Source organism: Balaenoptera ricei, chromosome 1 (genome assembly GCF_028023285.1).
Source record: "Balaenoptera ricei isolate mBalRic1 chromosome 1, mBalRic1.hap2, whole genome shotgun sequence".
NCBI classification, from domain to species: Eukaryota; Metazoa; Chordata; class Mammalia; order Artiodactyla; family Balaenopteridae; genus Balaenoptera; species Balaenoptera ricei.
The window spans coordinates 130,327,489-130,344,796 of record NC_082639.1 but is presented as its reverse complement, the minus strand read 5'-3'; the positions used below and the strand labels follow the sequence as shown (position 1 = coordinate 130,344,796).

Below are 17,308 nucleotides of genomic sequence, written 5' to 3'. Positions count from 1 at the left end.
TCTGCGAGCCACAACTACTGAAGCCCGCTCGCCTAGAGCCCGTGCTCCTCAAAAGAGAGGCCACCGCAATGAGAAGACGTCGCACCGCAACGAAAAGCAGATCCCGCTCACCGCAACTAGAGAAAATCCCGTACGCAGCAACGAAGACCCAACACAGCCAAAAAATAAATTAAAAAAAAAAAAAAAAAGAAAGAAAACCTATGAACTACTATGGGAAATTAAATTAAGCAACATGTAAAAGCACCTGGACACCTGGAAGATGAATAATGTCAGGTAAGTATAAAACAGAATTATCAATTAAAAAATATATTAGTGTCTTTTAAAAGTATGAAAAAGACATTTAAAATATGCTTAAAATAATCATTAGAGATATATTCAGGAAAAAACTTATTAAATGTACCACTTTTTCCATTCTACAGGGTAAAATAGAGAACAAGGGTCTTGACAAAGATTAAAACTTGAAATAATAGCCTATCTGGGGACATCAACTATTCCCTATACCTTTAACCTCTTCTACAAAGATTCTTTCTTATTTTATAAACATGCTCAGTTCTGAAATTATAACTCCCTCCCAGACGTTACCTTTTCTCTACCTTTTCATTCTTAATTGAGCTTATTGAAAGTCATCTACATACCAATGTGTCCACTTTTTTAAAAAAAATCTTCCTCCTCAAACCACTGCTATCTGGCTTCTGCCTCCACATGTAACTGCAGTGCCGAAGCAGTCAGTAACCCACACGGTGCCAAATTCAAAAACATTTCTCTGTCCTTTCACTGCTTCACAATGCACTACTGACCAGTTCCTCCTTGAACTTTTCTTTTCTCCTGACTTTGGTTATGGCACTCTTCTGCCCTATTTCTCTGACCGTTCCTTTCCTGTCTCCTTAGCCAGATACTTTTCTCTGCTTGCTCCCTGTAGCATAGACTTTCCTCTTTTCACTTTAACCTCTATTCCTAGACAATTTTATCCACTCTTGTGGTTTCAACTGTTATCTGTAAATTGACGATTCCTAATTTTTATCTCCATCTCAGGCTTCTCTGGTGACTTCCAGAAACATATCATATCTCCATCCAACTGTCTATGATATTTCTCCATTTGGATGTCCAAAGGTACTTCAAACTCAACATATCAAGAAAATCGCATGTACCTTTTCCCCCCTATAACCGGCTGTTTCTCCTGAAATCCCTATCTTGGTTCAGTATTACTATCTATCACCGTTATCAAGACACCTGGATATCATTCTCTCATTTTTAATAACTAATCAAAGTCCCATCAATTCCAGCTCTTAAATATTTTAAAAAATCTGTCTATTCTCCTCATTTCCCACTGCTATCACCTTAGATTGGACCCCTCATCATCTCTCACCTGGCCTATTGCAATAGCCTCTCATGTAGTCTTGCTGTTTTCAATTTTATTCCCTTCCAATCAGGCATCTATAAAGCTGCCAAAATGATCTAAGACATAAATCTGGTCATGTTTCTCCCAAACTGGAATAATTTCTATAGCATCCCACTGCTTAAAGAACTGATTTACTCATTCATTCAACAAGTATTTACTGTTTAATGAAAACAGATATGATGTTAGGCACTGAATATATTATAGTGAATGAAAACATTTAGAGAATATGGAGAAAGATAGGCAGTTAAACAAACAATCCCTTAAATAAACGTATGATTACAAATTTTGACAAATGCAACGAAGGAATATAGCAGGTCACAAAGAGAAAAAGAGGGGAGAACTATTTCAGATTAGAATGTCATATTACTTTTGGGAAAGTAATATCTAAGTGAGTTTTGATGAGTAGAAGTTGCTAAAGGGAAAAGCATTTTTGGTAGAGGGAATACCATATACAAGAGATTTGAGAGGGAAACGAGCTTAGAGTGTTAGAAAAATTGAAAGAAGGCTTAATTGGCAAGAGCTTAGTGAGTGAGGGAAGGGGCCAGGTCACATACAGTTCTGCAAGCCAAGTGGTATGGATTTAGACTGCCTAAGGGCAAATGGACACAGTTTAAATGTTTTAGGCAGATGAAAGACATGATTAGATTTACATTTTTAGAAGTTCACTCTGGCTGTTGGTAGAGAAGAGATACAGCCTGAGTGGATGTGACGAAACCAGTTAAGAGGTTACTGCATTAGTCCAGGTGAGAAAGACAGTTGTGGGAAGTTTCTGTTAACTTGTATAGTAGAGGTTATCTTTAGGTAATATAAGCCTATAATGTAGAAGTCCCCAGTACTTTAAAAGATGTCATCCTGCTGAACAAAAAGGCATGTAAAAGCTCAGGATTTAATTCATTTGGATATACTGTCATTAGAACATTTCTGCTCAGAGAACTTATTGCAAAGCTACATTGATGACGGTCTATCGTCATGCAGCTTCTGCCAAACCTATGCAATATCTGACCTTTTATATAACATCTCTACTCATATGACTAAAAGGCATATCATACTTTACATGGCCAAAAAAATAAAGAACCTTTTGATTTCTGCCTCCGAACTAGTTTACCCTAGTAAATGGCACCATCATTTACCCAGGCATTGATGGCAAAAATATGGGAGTTATCCTTTATTCTCATCTCTTTCTGTCATATGCCATAACATATGTACATTAATTACCAACTTAAATATTCAATATAATTCTATGGAAATTATTCTGTAAGATTAAATAAAATATGAATTTGGCTACAAACCCTCTGGTAGTATTTACATGCATATAGCCTTACCAAAAACAGATTATTTCATTAGAGAGCAGTTTTAAACAGTAGTAAAATATATTATAATATAACGCTATAATTGTTTTATACCTTAATTATTCTTAACTGATAATACCTCTACAATAAATGTATAAAGATAAAGCACACATAATTTCTTAGTTCTCAAATTCATTTACTAATTCATTCATTCATTCTCAAGAACAGAAAAATCTATAGCAAATATCTGTCAACTCAGGTCTATAAAGAATAGTAAGATCAGATGTACATAAGTTTTCTAATTTGTTTCAAAATTAGTTTCTGAATAATTCTCTAAGAAGACAGTTAAAATTAGATCTATTTCACACTAAATAGGTACTTCATCAATATTTCATTTCCCCAATACTGTTGACCAATGAGTCATCCTACATATGTAAACTTTTAGCCAACTAAAGCTTACAGCTACAGTGCTAAGTTATTCTTTTTTAATTTTTTAAAAATATTTGTAAAATCTGCTTCATCAGCCTCCGCTCAAGGCTTCAAGGTGGATTCTATACCTCTCCTACTTCAAGAGTGCAAGGGGAAGTGGAAGCTATTTTCCCTTCTGATTGGTGGCTTTGGAGCTTATCTCTGCATTCATAATTGTATTCCTTAAGGTTAAAGCTATCAGGAGTTTAACTACCAGATAAGTGAGACATAAAATCAAGTATCATTATTATAGCAATGCAGTAATACAGAACATTACTATATTCAAATAACTTTTTCTAAATTAGCCACTAGGTAATATGCTAACCTCACATCCACAGTTCTACACAATTTTACGATAGATAGAATTAAAAAAAGGATCGATATTATATCCATTATAATACTATTACAGGAAGAGATTCCAAAGTTGGCATAAAGGGCCAAAGGTAGAAATTAGCTTATACAGAAAATAATTTGTATAGGCCAAGGAGGCCCTTTGTGCATAATGCCACCTAAGGTAATTCAGCCCACAAAATACTGACTATCAGACCATAATCAAAATGAAATGCTTTGAAAAAGTGAGAGAGAGCTTGGTTTATGCATTGCAATAAAACTATGGATGGATGGGCATAGCGCATCTCCTGTTGCACGCACCCTGTTGCTCGTCAAGTGACATGGATCCGAGCTGTTTGTTAACCACAGAAGAAGGAGAATCTGAAACAAAAATGAGATTTCAACTTAAAAGTAAGCAGCAGAAAACTGCACAGCAATGTTATGATCATCTCTAAGCTTAAGAAACAAATGTATAAGGTTGGGGAATAGAAGTAAGTACTGTGGTGTGTTTCCCAAGCAGTGAGTAAGCAGGGCCATGTGCTTAAGATATGTTATTCCAGGCAAGCATTTAGCAACTTTGAGAATGAGTTGAGAAAATATTCTTCTACTTCCATGCATATACCATTTATCAAATTCATTTAGCACAGGCACAAGGTGCAAGGTAGATAAAATAGAAACAGTGTATCTCCCTCACTAAAAGGAAGACTCCTTGTCCTTCTCAAACCCTCTCTCCAGCTCCTCAAGATGGCTTTCATTTAGGATTGGAGGATTCAGAGCCTGAAATAAGATGTTCACTACACTTAGCTAGATGTTATCTTGAGCTGAAAAAAGAGCTCCAGTGAAGATTTAAGACAAAGAAAATAGTTTATAAGAGAAATATTCAATGAAGTAATTGCCATTACAGAAACATAGATAACTTTTAAAACTCTATGGTATGTTGTGCATATTAAAACTGTACTGTGAAGGCTTAGGTTTCTTTAGGTGCCTGGTGAGAAAAGGAAAAGAGAGGCAACGAGAAGGCTTATGGTCTGGGCTTCATGCTTTCCACCTTGGCTTCAAACAGAACATTTTATTTTTATCCTTTGGATATACTGAGTTTCTATGTAAAATAATTTGTTTTGTAAATAAATGGGTTCTATTGCTTGAAAAACACTGGTATAACGAAAGGCAGCATGATAAAATGGCAAAAGCACCGGTCTAGAGTTAGTCAGTGTTGATTCCAACCCTGGTTTGACAATAATTAGCTATGTGACAGAGGACAAGTCACATTTTTAGATCCAACGCTCTCCTTCCTTCCTGGTCATCCCAGGGACCTGGTAACTAAGAAAGGCACTGGGGAACAGAAGGAGGTGGCTACTATTCCGGGCTTGGGTTCTAGTGCGCTAGTGAAGCTACAGGAAGAGGGAAAATGCGGATAGCAAGCATAGCTGTCCACTAACTGTAAGAATAATTCCTAGTTTCTAACAGCCTACGCTCTGTTCGTAGCAAATGTTGTTAATAAAACAAAAACTCTGCACTTTTGACTGATCGGTTTCTATTCATAATGGCACATTATTCCCCCAAAGGTAAGTATTTTGATTTAAGAGTGTCCTTAACTCAATAGCTAAAAGTTTTCCAAAATATCCTTGATTCTTAGCAATTTTATACCACTTGACTGCTTCAATTTGTACACGTTAAAAAGTCTGAATCCTGCTACTGGGACTACTGGTATCAATTTTAAATTGTCTACCTTCTGAGATAACCAGTGTGCTCATAAATTTTTGTATTACTAGATTTTGATAAAGCATGATCATTATTTAAATAATAGCTTTTACTTAAAGTATCCTTACTTATCACCTCTTCATCAGAATATTCAGCTCAACAAATCTGTATTACACAAAAAAGAAAGTAGGAATGATAGTATTTTAATCGGTTCCCTAATCTAGCCATGCTTTGCTTTGCTTTTCTAAGACTTCTCAAATATCCATCTCAGAGTTAGATACAACATTCCTATCTATGCTCTTTCTGAAGAGCAGATGAGTCAGTCTTTAGAGACAAACAAAATGATATTCTTTAAGAAAAACAATAAAAATGTGAGTCACAGTGAAATAAATATTGGAAAATCTTCCTAGAAAGCCTCTTATGAAATATTTTTTATCCCTTTGGATTTGTTATACATTTCATTATACTCTCATTAAGAAGCCTCAGAAAACTAACAACTCTCCAAGCAATCTTTTTTCAAATATTTAATATTTTCATGAATATTATGGAATGTACAAATCTTATTAAAGTGCATCTTATGTAAGCTTTTAAATAAAACACATTGAGAAAGGATCTAGAATGCTATCATCTCCACAAAATTGTGTGTTTTCAAACTCTTGAAGTATTTAAAATGTTAACAAAGTTTAGGTTAAGACAGAAAGATATTAAGCTAAAAGGGCTTCCGTTTTGGTTTTACAGTCTGTCACAGATATTGTGTATATCTGGGGAGCTGTCGTTCTTTCCATGTTGAAGACCAATCTTTAAGAAGAAATCCTTCTTCATCATTGCTTCCATTCTATTTTTAATTTTGGGTACCATGCAACTGTTTTTGGAAGGATTACTTTCCTGTCACATAAAACATTTGAAGTAAAATGTTTCTATATCACTAGATATTCAGAAATACAATACCCATAATTTCCAACTTACAGAAGTATTTCCAAATGTTAACACAATAATCATCAGAATATCTAATATTAAAAAAACAAACAAGTATTAGTTCAATGCTGATTGCTTCAGTGTTTGCATACTCTATTCCTTCTTTCTGTGAAATGTCTTCTAGAAAGCACTATCACAAAATAAAAATCTGACCATATGGTCCAATGATAATTTATTACAAAATGCAATACAGTTGGTCAGCCTATTGGAAATGTCTTAGATTATTATTATTTTTAAAGTAGAGATAAACTTTAAGCAAAAGCTCCTTCAGTCTAAGCTCAAGGTGTCTCATGGTTAATTACTGTGTATCTCCAAAAATTTCGTGTTTTAGTTTTGAGAAACTTCTTTAGCCCCTGGACATGTGAACTTTTTCAACTGTAGAAAAAAATAAGGAATTATAATCTAAGTAACAAGGACTCTTTAGTCAGACTCCCCTGGGTTCAAATCTGGCTTTCCTACTCAGTAATACTGTAACCGTGGGCAAGTTATTTAACGTCTCTAAGTCTCAGTTTCTCCATCTGTAGAATGGGGATAATTACAATATCTACCACATACTGTTCTTGTGAAGATGTAATGAGATAATCCATGTAAACTACTTAGACAGCATATATGTTATTACTTGCTTGTTTTTCAGAAACATGGTGTTGAATGAAAAATGATGATAGGAGGCTGTTCTGAAAAACATGGAGCATGGTCCTGCATTTAAAGTGCCAAGAGACCCATCACTGTTTTGCTCAGGACCCTATCATTCAAAGTAGTTAAGAAATACTTGCAGAACTATGTCAACATTACATCTGATTTACTAACTGCTTATGTTATTATAATCACTAAACACCTGGGTCAAACGCATCCATTTGAGAAGTGCTACGTGTAACTGACATCATGGACATTGTGGGGAACTGGATGTTGTATAGAGCCTGCTTGCACAGGACCGGGTAAGTGCTGATTTTTTCCAATATGGCTCAGTTTTGAAAAGCCCTTTAAAATATTCACCAATGTTTTATACCCTTTAAGGGGTATAAAATTTACTTTTTTCTTTTCCAATCGGCAAAACCGTGCCATAAAGTGAAAAAACAGTTCCTACCTGACACCCTCTCTAGGCTGGCTCCATGCTCCAGTGGGGCTCTGTGGTGGTTGGGCCAGTACCAGCAGACTCCACAGGGTGTCGTCACTCTGAGCAGGAGCCAGCAACCCATGACTTCAGGGGACCTGAAATGGAAAAAAAGAGTTGGGTTTAAAATCAGCCATATGCTGAATGCCTCTGCCATAGCTATGTACGGCATTCATCTGATAAACATACATACAGCTCATTCAAAACCCTGAATGCTATCAACCTTACATGGCTGTAAAATGAGGACATCTTGAGGTAGTTAGTTAAAGTCACTATAATTAAGATAGTCCATTACTATGTGTACTGCTCTACTTAGGAGTATAAAAACTTTATACAGTATTCTCCATCCCATCCTTATGCCATCTCTATAAATTATGGCAGGCCACGCTACTTAAATAAATCAATAATTGGGAAACTGAGGCATAAAGCAGCCAAATGACCTGCCCAAGGTCATTTGTCATAGGGCCAGGGACAAGAACTCAGCCAGTCTAACACCCAGGCAGTGATCTGATGAAGGTAAATTCATCTCTTTATGATTTAAAAAAAAAAAAACTGAAAGACTAGAAATGAGTTGTGATGTATTTCCTAAAAGCCTAGAAAAAAATGCACTTTTTTTAAAAACTAAAGTGAAAATATTTTAAAAGTATATATACTGACTTTGAAAAATAAAAATTTTGGAAATTAGCTATGAATAATTATCATTTACAGGTGTCAAAAATTCTTTTAGAGGAGTGGTGTTCAAAGTGTGCTTCAGAGAGCAGAGGTGGCTTGGGGGTGGCAAGAAGGACAAGGAGTTGGGCTGTCATTTCTTAACTCTCTTTATGTTCAATCACAACACTGTCACTTTTATGTATTTTATATTAGAACTTCTCCATGAAATTCTGATTTCACAGCTGAAAAAAAGGGGGGGAAACCATTGTTTAAACGTATCTTAACATCTATCTTACTTAGCTCATTTTAAATAGCACTTGGTGCCTTGGAATGATGTTTTAGTTTTCAACCGCCAAGAAATATTGGCATCAGGTGCCTTCCCATTTGATCTCATTCAAATGTAGATTATTTCTATAAAATGGCTTGATGGCTTGATCCCATTTTCCTACAGAAATTAGGTATTAGGTAGATTCATCTTACACTTAGCCTTTCACAAAATATTCTCACGAGTCCTATATTTTGAAAAGAGAATAAAATATTTATCAGACAATGTAATCATTCAGAAATTCTACACTTGTTAAAAATTTCTTGGTTTCCAAATCACATTAATGTCTCCTTTGAATATCTTATACCTAAAAGGCTTAAATAGGTGAGAAAATGATAGAAGTATCATTTATTGACAGTATCATCACTTGCTGACACTGTGAAGACAACAACATATAATGGGAAAATGTTTTATGAGAATTGCACAGTCTTCTACTGTTAAAAAGTTAAAATCTAGAATGTTAATTCTGTGCTATTCTATATTGATGATTTTAGTAGTAACATCTAGCATGAGTGAATGGATCAATTAATGTCCATAATACACATACACAAAATTGTATTCATACATCATGAAGTATAAGAAAATGTTTTGCTAATTGTTATTCAAAGAAAACCTATCTCCCTGTTGAATTTCATAAATTTAATTCCTATTCTGTATTTTTATAATTTGAATGTTCTGAAATGAAGAATTTTGCATTAAGTCAACTCATCTTTCCTCACATCCAAAATTTACTAAATGGACAAAATATATATATACTTTATTAGTTATCCTTTGTAACAAACTAACAATACATTATTTAACTGTTCTTAAAGTTTTTAATTACCAAATAGTGTTCCTAACATGTGAGGACAGAATAAGATAAAAGTTAACACTAACAAATGAACCCAGGCCATGTTACAGGTTAGACTTACTAGGGGTCTCATATGAATGCTATGTTAAAAGCGTATGATATAGATGACGTGTTTCACCTTGTAGGTGAAGGGAGCAACATACGCTGAGTGACAGCACTAAGGGCCTCTAAGATTGGTCCACGTGGGCAGCCTCAGCAGCCCAAGTAAGTTGTTTAATAACAAAATTAAGATAACATGTTTCTCAACTTCAAAACTGGCAAGGCATCTAACTCAGCTTTGGCTTTTTAAAATATACTGGTTATCAAACTAGGTACTATTTAATAAGAATGATGCTTAGAGTTGGGAAAACAGCATCTTATTTTACAAAGACCATATAATCACCCTAAAGCTTTCTGATTCTAAAAAGAACTTGCTTTGATTCAAATTGATAAACTAGATATAAAGACTGAGTGTCAATATTTTCCTAATGTCCACAATGTACATTTCCCTACTGATAATGTAGACAGTTTTGCTTTATACTCAAATTCACTTTAATACTTGGTTTGTTATCTGCTAAACTTCAGTATTTAAAAAATATTTATACATGTAGGGATACTTTATCTTCCTTCTTATTGTTTTATATGTTATATATTTTTACTTTTAAAACCCGAGCTAGAGTTTTATACACAGCACAAAAGCATAGCAAAATGTATTATTATTAAATGTCACAGCTGTAATCTAATCAAACTTTGTTAGTTTTAAGTGTAGGAAAAGATTTCTCTATAGAAAAAAACAAAAAAAGACAGAGAGAGAGACATCTTCTTTGCTTGACTGATATTCTCTCCATTAATATAATAATAAGTTAAAAATCAGGTCCATAATTTGTTCCAAACATCATACCTATATTGCAGTTATTTAAATCTATTTTATTTCACCATGGTATTACATAATATGCTTTTATCACCACAGCACTTAGTGGAACAGATATTTATAAAGTGGAGGTTGTCCAGTTCTACCAATATACAGATTAATTCCAAGTAATTTAATCAGAGTTCTCAAAGTGATTAATTCCCAACTCATCACTCCTTAGGGTGCCAAAACAAAGTGTATCAAAGTAGTATAATCTCGTTAGTATGACAGCACCTACTATAGTACCTATAGTACAGGATACATAGTATCTACTATCCATCTTGAAAGAATTAAGTTGACAGATTATTTTATGCGATATCTTTCACTAATTCTTTCAACAAATGTTTATTGAGCATCATGAGCTTTTTGGCCATAAAAATAACTTGAGCCACTAAAATACTCAATGAAAAAGAGAGTGGCACAGATTATTACTGTCTTATCAGAGTTTTATCGCAAAAAAACAGGAACATAAAACTGGAATATTTTTGCTGCCCTGTATACCAGAAAGTTGATTATGTGTTGGAGGAATAAGTAAGCAAATATTGAAAAATTTCAAATAATTACAGAAGGGGATGATTGAGTCAGCATGCTAGAACGGCCAAACAACATTATAATTCTAAAATCTAGCATTACTAGGTTTATATGGGAATAGAAATACTGGTTAACTTTCAAAGCAAAAAAAAAAAAAAAAGAAGAGGAGCTAGGAGCCATAAGCACAGATAGCATTTCAGCATATAGGAAATTTCAATAGAACTATCAATGTAGGCTCTAAGTTCACTAGATTATTACATAGTATCTCATTAGCCATAAAAGTAATAAATATTTGCCCTTCTCCACAACTACAAATAAAATAATGGACTATTTTATATTTGCCTCTCTAGCAAGTGCTGCTGCCAATCTGTCCCTCTAGCCGTGTGATGATAAATTTCACCATATGCAAGAAACGGAGGGAAAAGCTGCAAGCGCATCCGCTTTCTTTGGAAGGGGAAAAGGGAAGCATCTTATTACACAGCAGCAGAGTTAAGAAACCAACGCTACCAGCTGCTTAAGGACACTTGACATGAACAACCTGAAGCCTGAGGGTCCTGTGCAGGGCCCTCCCGAGAAGCCTGATCAGAAGTGGAAGGCTGCTGCTGGGCGCGCACAGCTAGCTCCTGCTGCCTCTGCTGCTCAGCCTTCTTAAGCCTCAGTTGTTGCAGGCGCTTACGCAGCAAAGCTATCTCAGGCCCCCTTAGAAATTCTGACACAGATAGGAAAAGAAAGGTGAAAAGACAGTAATACAACAGAACACAGCAAGAATCTGATTATACATTAAAGACAGAAGGGTATAAATAAAACACATGTCTCATAGAGGAATACTAAAAACAAATGACTCAAAAAATTACTGATCATTAAATTATGATCAACTATACATACTTACACACCCGAATGCTTCTATTTAACTATGATGAATTAGACACATAGAGTTCTCTAAGGGTATTTAAGTAATTAAACGGAATGAAAGTAAAATCTTCCATAAGCAAAACATTTAAAAGTGAACATTCCTTTCCTAATCGCATCTCTTTTTACAATACTAAGAAAAATTGAAAAATATCAGTTATCTCATTTACTCTATATACAAAAACTACTAATTTCAATCAAATAATAATTAAGATTATGAAAAAGTTATGCATTTGGAAATAACTCTTGAAATTTATTAGTAGAGAGCCCTTTAAAAAGTAAAAGTTTTACATTTTTCAGCTAAAATGTTTCTTTTTATGTTGGAATTATCATTTACTTTTTCTTTTGAGCTGAAAAATACATAATCTTTAACATTTTCTTAAACTTTATCTGAGGCAGTGGTCACAGATAAAAAATAAAAATAGTATAACATGAAATTCTGCAGAGAATACTGAGTACCTACTAGGTATGAGGCATTGTTTTAGGCTCTGGGGATAAATGAAACATTGAACAAAAAAATAGTCCCTACTCATTTGTTTTGAGAGGAAAACAGACATCACTGCACACATACACACACATATATAATATACATGTATGCATTTATCTGTGTCAAGTAGGGATAACTGCTATGAAGTGAATGGGGCAGGGTAAGGTCAGGGTGATGAAGATTGTGGAGGAGTGGTGGTTGTTTTATGTATGGTCATAAGGGAAGGCTTCTCCTCCTAAGATGATTTTTGAACAAAGACCTCAAGGATGTGAAGGAGTAAACCACATGGATATCTGGAGGAAGAGTGTTCCAGGCAAAGGAAAGAGCAAACACTAATGTTCAGAGGGGGAAGTATATCTGGATGCGGGATATATACTACAGGTAATGGGAGAAAAATTTGCTGATAGTTTGGATGCAGAGTGATCCCAAAGTTTTTGGTGTAGATAACAGGAAAAATGGAGTTGCCATTTATTGCGACGGGAAGAATCGAGAAGGAGCAAGTAGTATTAGAGGGAAGAAAAGAACTAACAGATATCCGAGTGGAGACACTGCGTAGGGACTCACTGTAATAGTCTAGAATTCACCAGTAAATCTGGATGTCACTGATGATGTTACTTTAAGCCACATTAAGAGAATAAGTAGTCTAAGAACTAAATTCTGGGACACTTCAGTGTTTAAGAGAAAAAAGAACAGGAAGAGTAAGGAGAATCCAGTGAGGAGGCTGGAGAACTGAGTGAGCCAAGTTTTGTAAGCTCAGTGATGAAAGTGTGTCAAGAAGGATAAAGTAAGCAGTTGTGTCTGCTGATACAATGAAAAAGATACTGACCGAGAACTAACCACAAAGAAGACCTTGACAAGAGCCGTTTCAGTGAAGTTACAGGGGCCAAAACCTGGCTGGAACAGGTTCAAGAGAAAGGGGAAGTAAAGAAGTAGAGGGACACAGCATATATATTTTTTCTAGAAGTTCTGCTGCCAATGAGGAACAGAGAAATCGGCTGATTGTTGGTGGGAGAACAGAATCAAGGGAGGTTTGTTTGTTTTAGTTTGGGAGATAATACATATGTTTGTATGCTGATGGACAATGTTTAATTGGGAGAAGGAACAAAGATAATGAATGAGAAGTGGGCACATGCGGGAATGATGTCCTTGAGTAGACCAAAGGAGGTGAATTACAGTGGATAAGAGGAGGAATTGGCTTTAGATAGGTGCATAAAAATGTCATCCACTCTAACCAAAGAGGAGGCAGAGTATATGAGTAGAGATTAGTTGTAGATTTGATGGAGGGAGCACATGGAATTTCTCTCACTGACACTGACAGCAAATTATACAAACTACCAAATAACTTTCAGCCTCTTTTATATAGATTATAAGAGTGTAAAATTTGGTTTGTTGTTTCAGAATCAATCATGCCAGAGACACTAACCTCTTGTTACCATGTCCCCTGTTTATAAAGAATTTTATGCAATTGGCAGTTAAGGTTTAACAATTCAAGTGTCATCATAGTCTTTCATTGCTAGTTCCTCCTAGAAAATTCTCCAGTACCAAGTAGGGTAGTATTCATTAACAAATAAATTGTGACGCTCAATAGTATAGTGCCTTCTTTTTAAAAAAAAAAAATTTTTTTTAATGCATTTTATATTTATTTATTTATTTATTTATGGCTGTGTTGGGTCTTCGTTTCTGTGCGAGGGCTTTCTCTAGTTGCGGCAAGCGGGGGCCACTCTTCATCGCGGTGCGCGGGCCTCTCACTATCGCGGCTTCTCTTGTTGCGGAGCACAGGCTCCAGACGCGCAGGCTCAGTAGCTGTGGCTCACGGGCCCAGTTGCTCCGCGGCATGTGGGATCTTCCCAGACCAGGGCTCGAACCCGTGTCCCCTGCATTGGCAGGCAGATTCTCAACCACTGCGCCACCAGGGAAGCCCTAGTGCCTTCTTTTTAGGTATATACATATCCCATAGTTACTGTCAGCATAGTAGTAACACTTTTAGCAACATAAAATAAAGCATTATTATGCAGCCATAAAGTCTGTCATTTTATACTTCAAAAGAAATTACCATAAAGAGAGAGATTACAGATATGTCAAGTTTTGCTAAGAAAACTGAAAAAAAAAAAAAATCACAAAAAATTCACCCAACTTCATGGTTGTTTCAAACCCTCTCTCTTGCACTGCCAAATGTTTTATGGGGATATGAGTCTCCATCCTAGACCCACTAGGTGATGTAGCAAATCAATAGCAGGCTCTAAATATAAGCAGTGGTGCTCTATAACTTGGAAAATTAAGATTTAGTTACAAAAAAAAAAAAAGATTTAGTTATGATAATGTCATGAACCATTAATTCAATGCTCCCAGTGCTTTTCAAAGAAGAATTTGTTTGCTTACTTGAAGGCTGGTTGTATGTCTCCCCAACCAAGTTAAAAAAAAAAAAAAAAAAATGAGGCTAGGGAAAGAAGTCATCATGCAGCTAACTAGGAGAGGCAAATATTGAATTAAAAATTCCAAGCAGAAATACCAATCTAAACAAATAGTTCTGCTAGCAGTTTGAAGTATTAAAGGCACATAAGACACATACACATTACATCTTTTTAAGAATGTATAAACAAACATATATAATTTGTAATATGAATAAATGCTTGGAGAACAAATTTTTGTTACCATTAGCCAAAATTGAAAGTGAATACACTGAATACCTTTGGGTTGAACTTTAAAAGCGATAACAAAAAAATCCTCAACAAAGAGTCAGGAATTGCTAATGGGAAATTTGTACTTTCATCTCCTGAAACTACTAACCTTGCTCTTCTTGTTTTTTTCTGAAAGACTCTAGGCTAGTCTCCCTAATGACAATTCCCACTGATGGAAAAGAACAATAAACTATAGTTGACCCAACAAAGGTCTATTTGGTTCTAACCTCAAGTCCTGCCTCTCTTCCAATACATAAGGTCTTTTGTCCTGGACACTGGATTATTTTTATATCTAATTTGGTGGTACTTTATCTGCTTGCTATCAACTGTCCCCCACTCCCAACTTGCTCCTTTGTCCAGGTGATCCTTGTGTTTTTTTTTCTCCTAGAACTGGTCACTCCTTTACTAACTTCCAAGTTCCTCTGATCTCTTCTTTAGTTTCCCCAAAGTGGAAGTCACTAACCTAATATTTCCACTTGTTTCTAATCTCTAAATTGCCTGTATCTCATCTGACTAGATCCTGATCCCCTTTAAGGAAACTATAAACTGAGTATCTGGGCTTTGAAAGGTTTGCTTTGCTATGCCATACAACAGAGTTCTTACTTCCCCAGGAATTTTTCTACAGAGCTCAATTCAGCTATAAAGATTATGAAAGGACCTAAATAAATGTATAAACCTGAGCAGACACAGTAATTTGTAAATAAGCAGGAATCCACGCATAAGCCATGAAACACTATCTTAAAAAAATTCAATTCTCATGGTCTGAGTGGTCCATTAATTAGAAACACATGGATCCTTTAGGTGACTCACTTCTCAAGGTGAGCCCCCAAAACTGAGTTTTGTATGTACTGATATCCCCATCCAATCCAAAGAAACCACCTTCTCTTTCTTAGACTAAAGTAAGACCAAAGGAGGCAATTAAACTATAACACACTGGAATGAATGCCTCATTTAACATTCTCTCATTATAGGAAGCTCCTTACCATGGAAAAAAATTACAGATAACACACAAAATGAAGACATTTCTAGACTTAGTTTAAGAAACAACTAAAAGTGATGTCTGATAGGCATTACTAAGAAAGAAAAACATATTTTATAGTTACTTTGAAATACTTTTTATAAATAAAACTATGAAGATTTTGTTTTAACCTATCAGCTCACAGTCATACCTGTTTTTTTTTTTTTAAATACTTGTTGAATTCTTTTTTTTCTTTTTCATTTGCATTATTTATTTATTTATTTATTTATTTTTGGCTGTGTTGGGTCTTCGTTTCTGTGCGAGGGCATTCTCTAGTTGCGGCAAGCGGGGGCCACTCTTCATCGTGGTGCGCAGGCCTCTCACTATCGCGGCCTCTCTTGTTGTGGAGCACAGGCTCCAGACGCGCAGGCTCAGTAGTTGTGGCTCACGGGCCCAGTTGCTCCGCGGCATGTGGGATCTTCCCAGACCAGGGCTCGAACCCGTGTCCCCTGCATTGGCAGGCGGATTCTCAACCACTGCGCCACCAGGGAAGCCCCCTATCTGGTTTTTAAATAGATAATCTTATAACCATATTTTCAAAGGCACAGTCTTTTGTTAAATATTCAAGAAAAGACCATGTATAACATAAGAATCAAAATGTTAGATTCTGGGTTATGTATATAGAATGTAGTTTCAAATGGTCTATGTGAATGAAAATAAAATTCAAGAATATGAAGGGTGAAGATGTCCAAATTTTAAAAAAAAGATCTACCAACTGACTTCAAATTCCACTTTAGTATATTTTATCTTCCTAATTCAGCTACTATACCCAAAGCCAACTCTGTGGCCCCCTCTAGATACACTATTCTTCAGGTATGCATTTTATATATTCACCTCACTGTGGCTCCATTTTTTCTTCCTACCCATATTTCTGTCTTGATTTTATCATTTATCAAAATGATTTTTTACAAGTATTTCCATAAAATATTTCTGGAACAAAGTAAGAAAAAATATCTATTCAGTCTTATGTGGTCTGGACAGCCAAGGGCAAATAATGGATCCAAAAGCAATAAATGACTGGATGTCCATTCACAGCATCTTCCCTAGGTATCATCAAATTTGCAGAGCCTACTGGAAACATCCAGAATGAATGAAATGGGACTGAAACTATAAAGACTATAATATAGCTAAATATTCTATATAGGTTATACTAGCTTAAAGATAACAGTCTTAACAGTATCATTAAAGAGTAACTATTGTTGGGAAGAAAAAGAGGCTTACATAGAACAAGATAAATAAAATCTCTGTCTTTATGAGAGCATTTTCTAACAAGAGAAAATAAGTCATAAACAAATGAATAAAAACTAAAATAATTACAAATTTTAATAAGTACTTTTCAGGAAATAAATAGGGCTATATAAAAGAAAATAAAATTTTAGGGAGGATAGGAAAGGAAGATGAATCTAGCTAGAGTAGTTATCAAAGACCTCCCTTGGGTGACATTGGAGCTGAGAACCAATAAAAAAGGAAGAGCTGCTTCTCAGGTACAGAGATCAGTAAGTACAAAGACTCAGAATCCAAAAGAAAGAGGCAGAAGAAAACTTGGCACATTCAAGGAACTGAAAGAAAACCAGTACAGCTGGAGCATAATGATCATTAGGAAGTGAGAATGTGGTATGAAATGAGGCTAGAGATAGGCAAGGGCCCAGCCATATAGGTTCTTTTAGGTCCACAGTAAGGAGTTTGAGTTTTTTCTC

The 17,308-nt window shown here is 35.4% G+C and overlaps 1 protein-coding gene across 7 annotated transcripts in view; it reads right to left on the bottom strand.

Moving 5' to 3' along the window:
• The window catches only part of DCAF6 (DDB1 and CUL4 associated factor 6), a 166,118-nt gene that overhangs the window by 58,679 nt on the left and 90,131 nt on the right, over nucleotides 1-17,308 (bottom strand). For 3 of the 7 annotated variants that reach the window (XM_059935645.1, XM_059935654.1, XM_059935662.1), the window contains exons 11-12: nucleotides 11,058-11,228; nucleotides 3,808-3,867 (exon numbers count right to left, since the gene is read on the bottom strand). The exons of 2 other annotated variants lie outside the window; for them this stretch is intronic. In XM_059935645.1, the coding sequence (XP_059791628.1) occupies nucleotides 3,808-3,867; nucleotides 11,058-11,228 (231 nt within the window). The remainder of the gene's footprint in view (nucleotides 1-3,807; nucleotides 3,868-11,057; nucleotides 11,229-17,308) is intronic. 2 more of the 7 variants (XM_059935672.1, XM_059935682.1) reach the window with 1 other exon arrangement.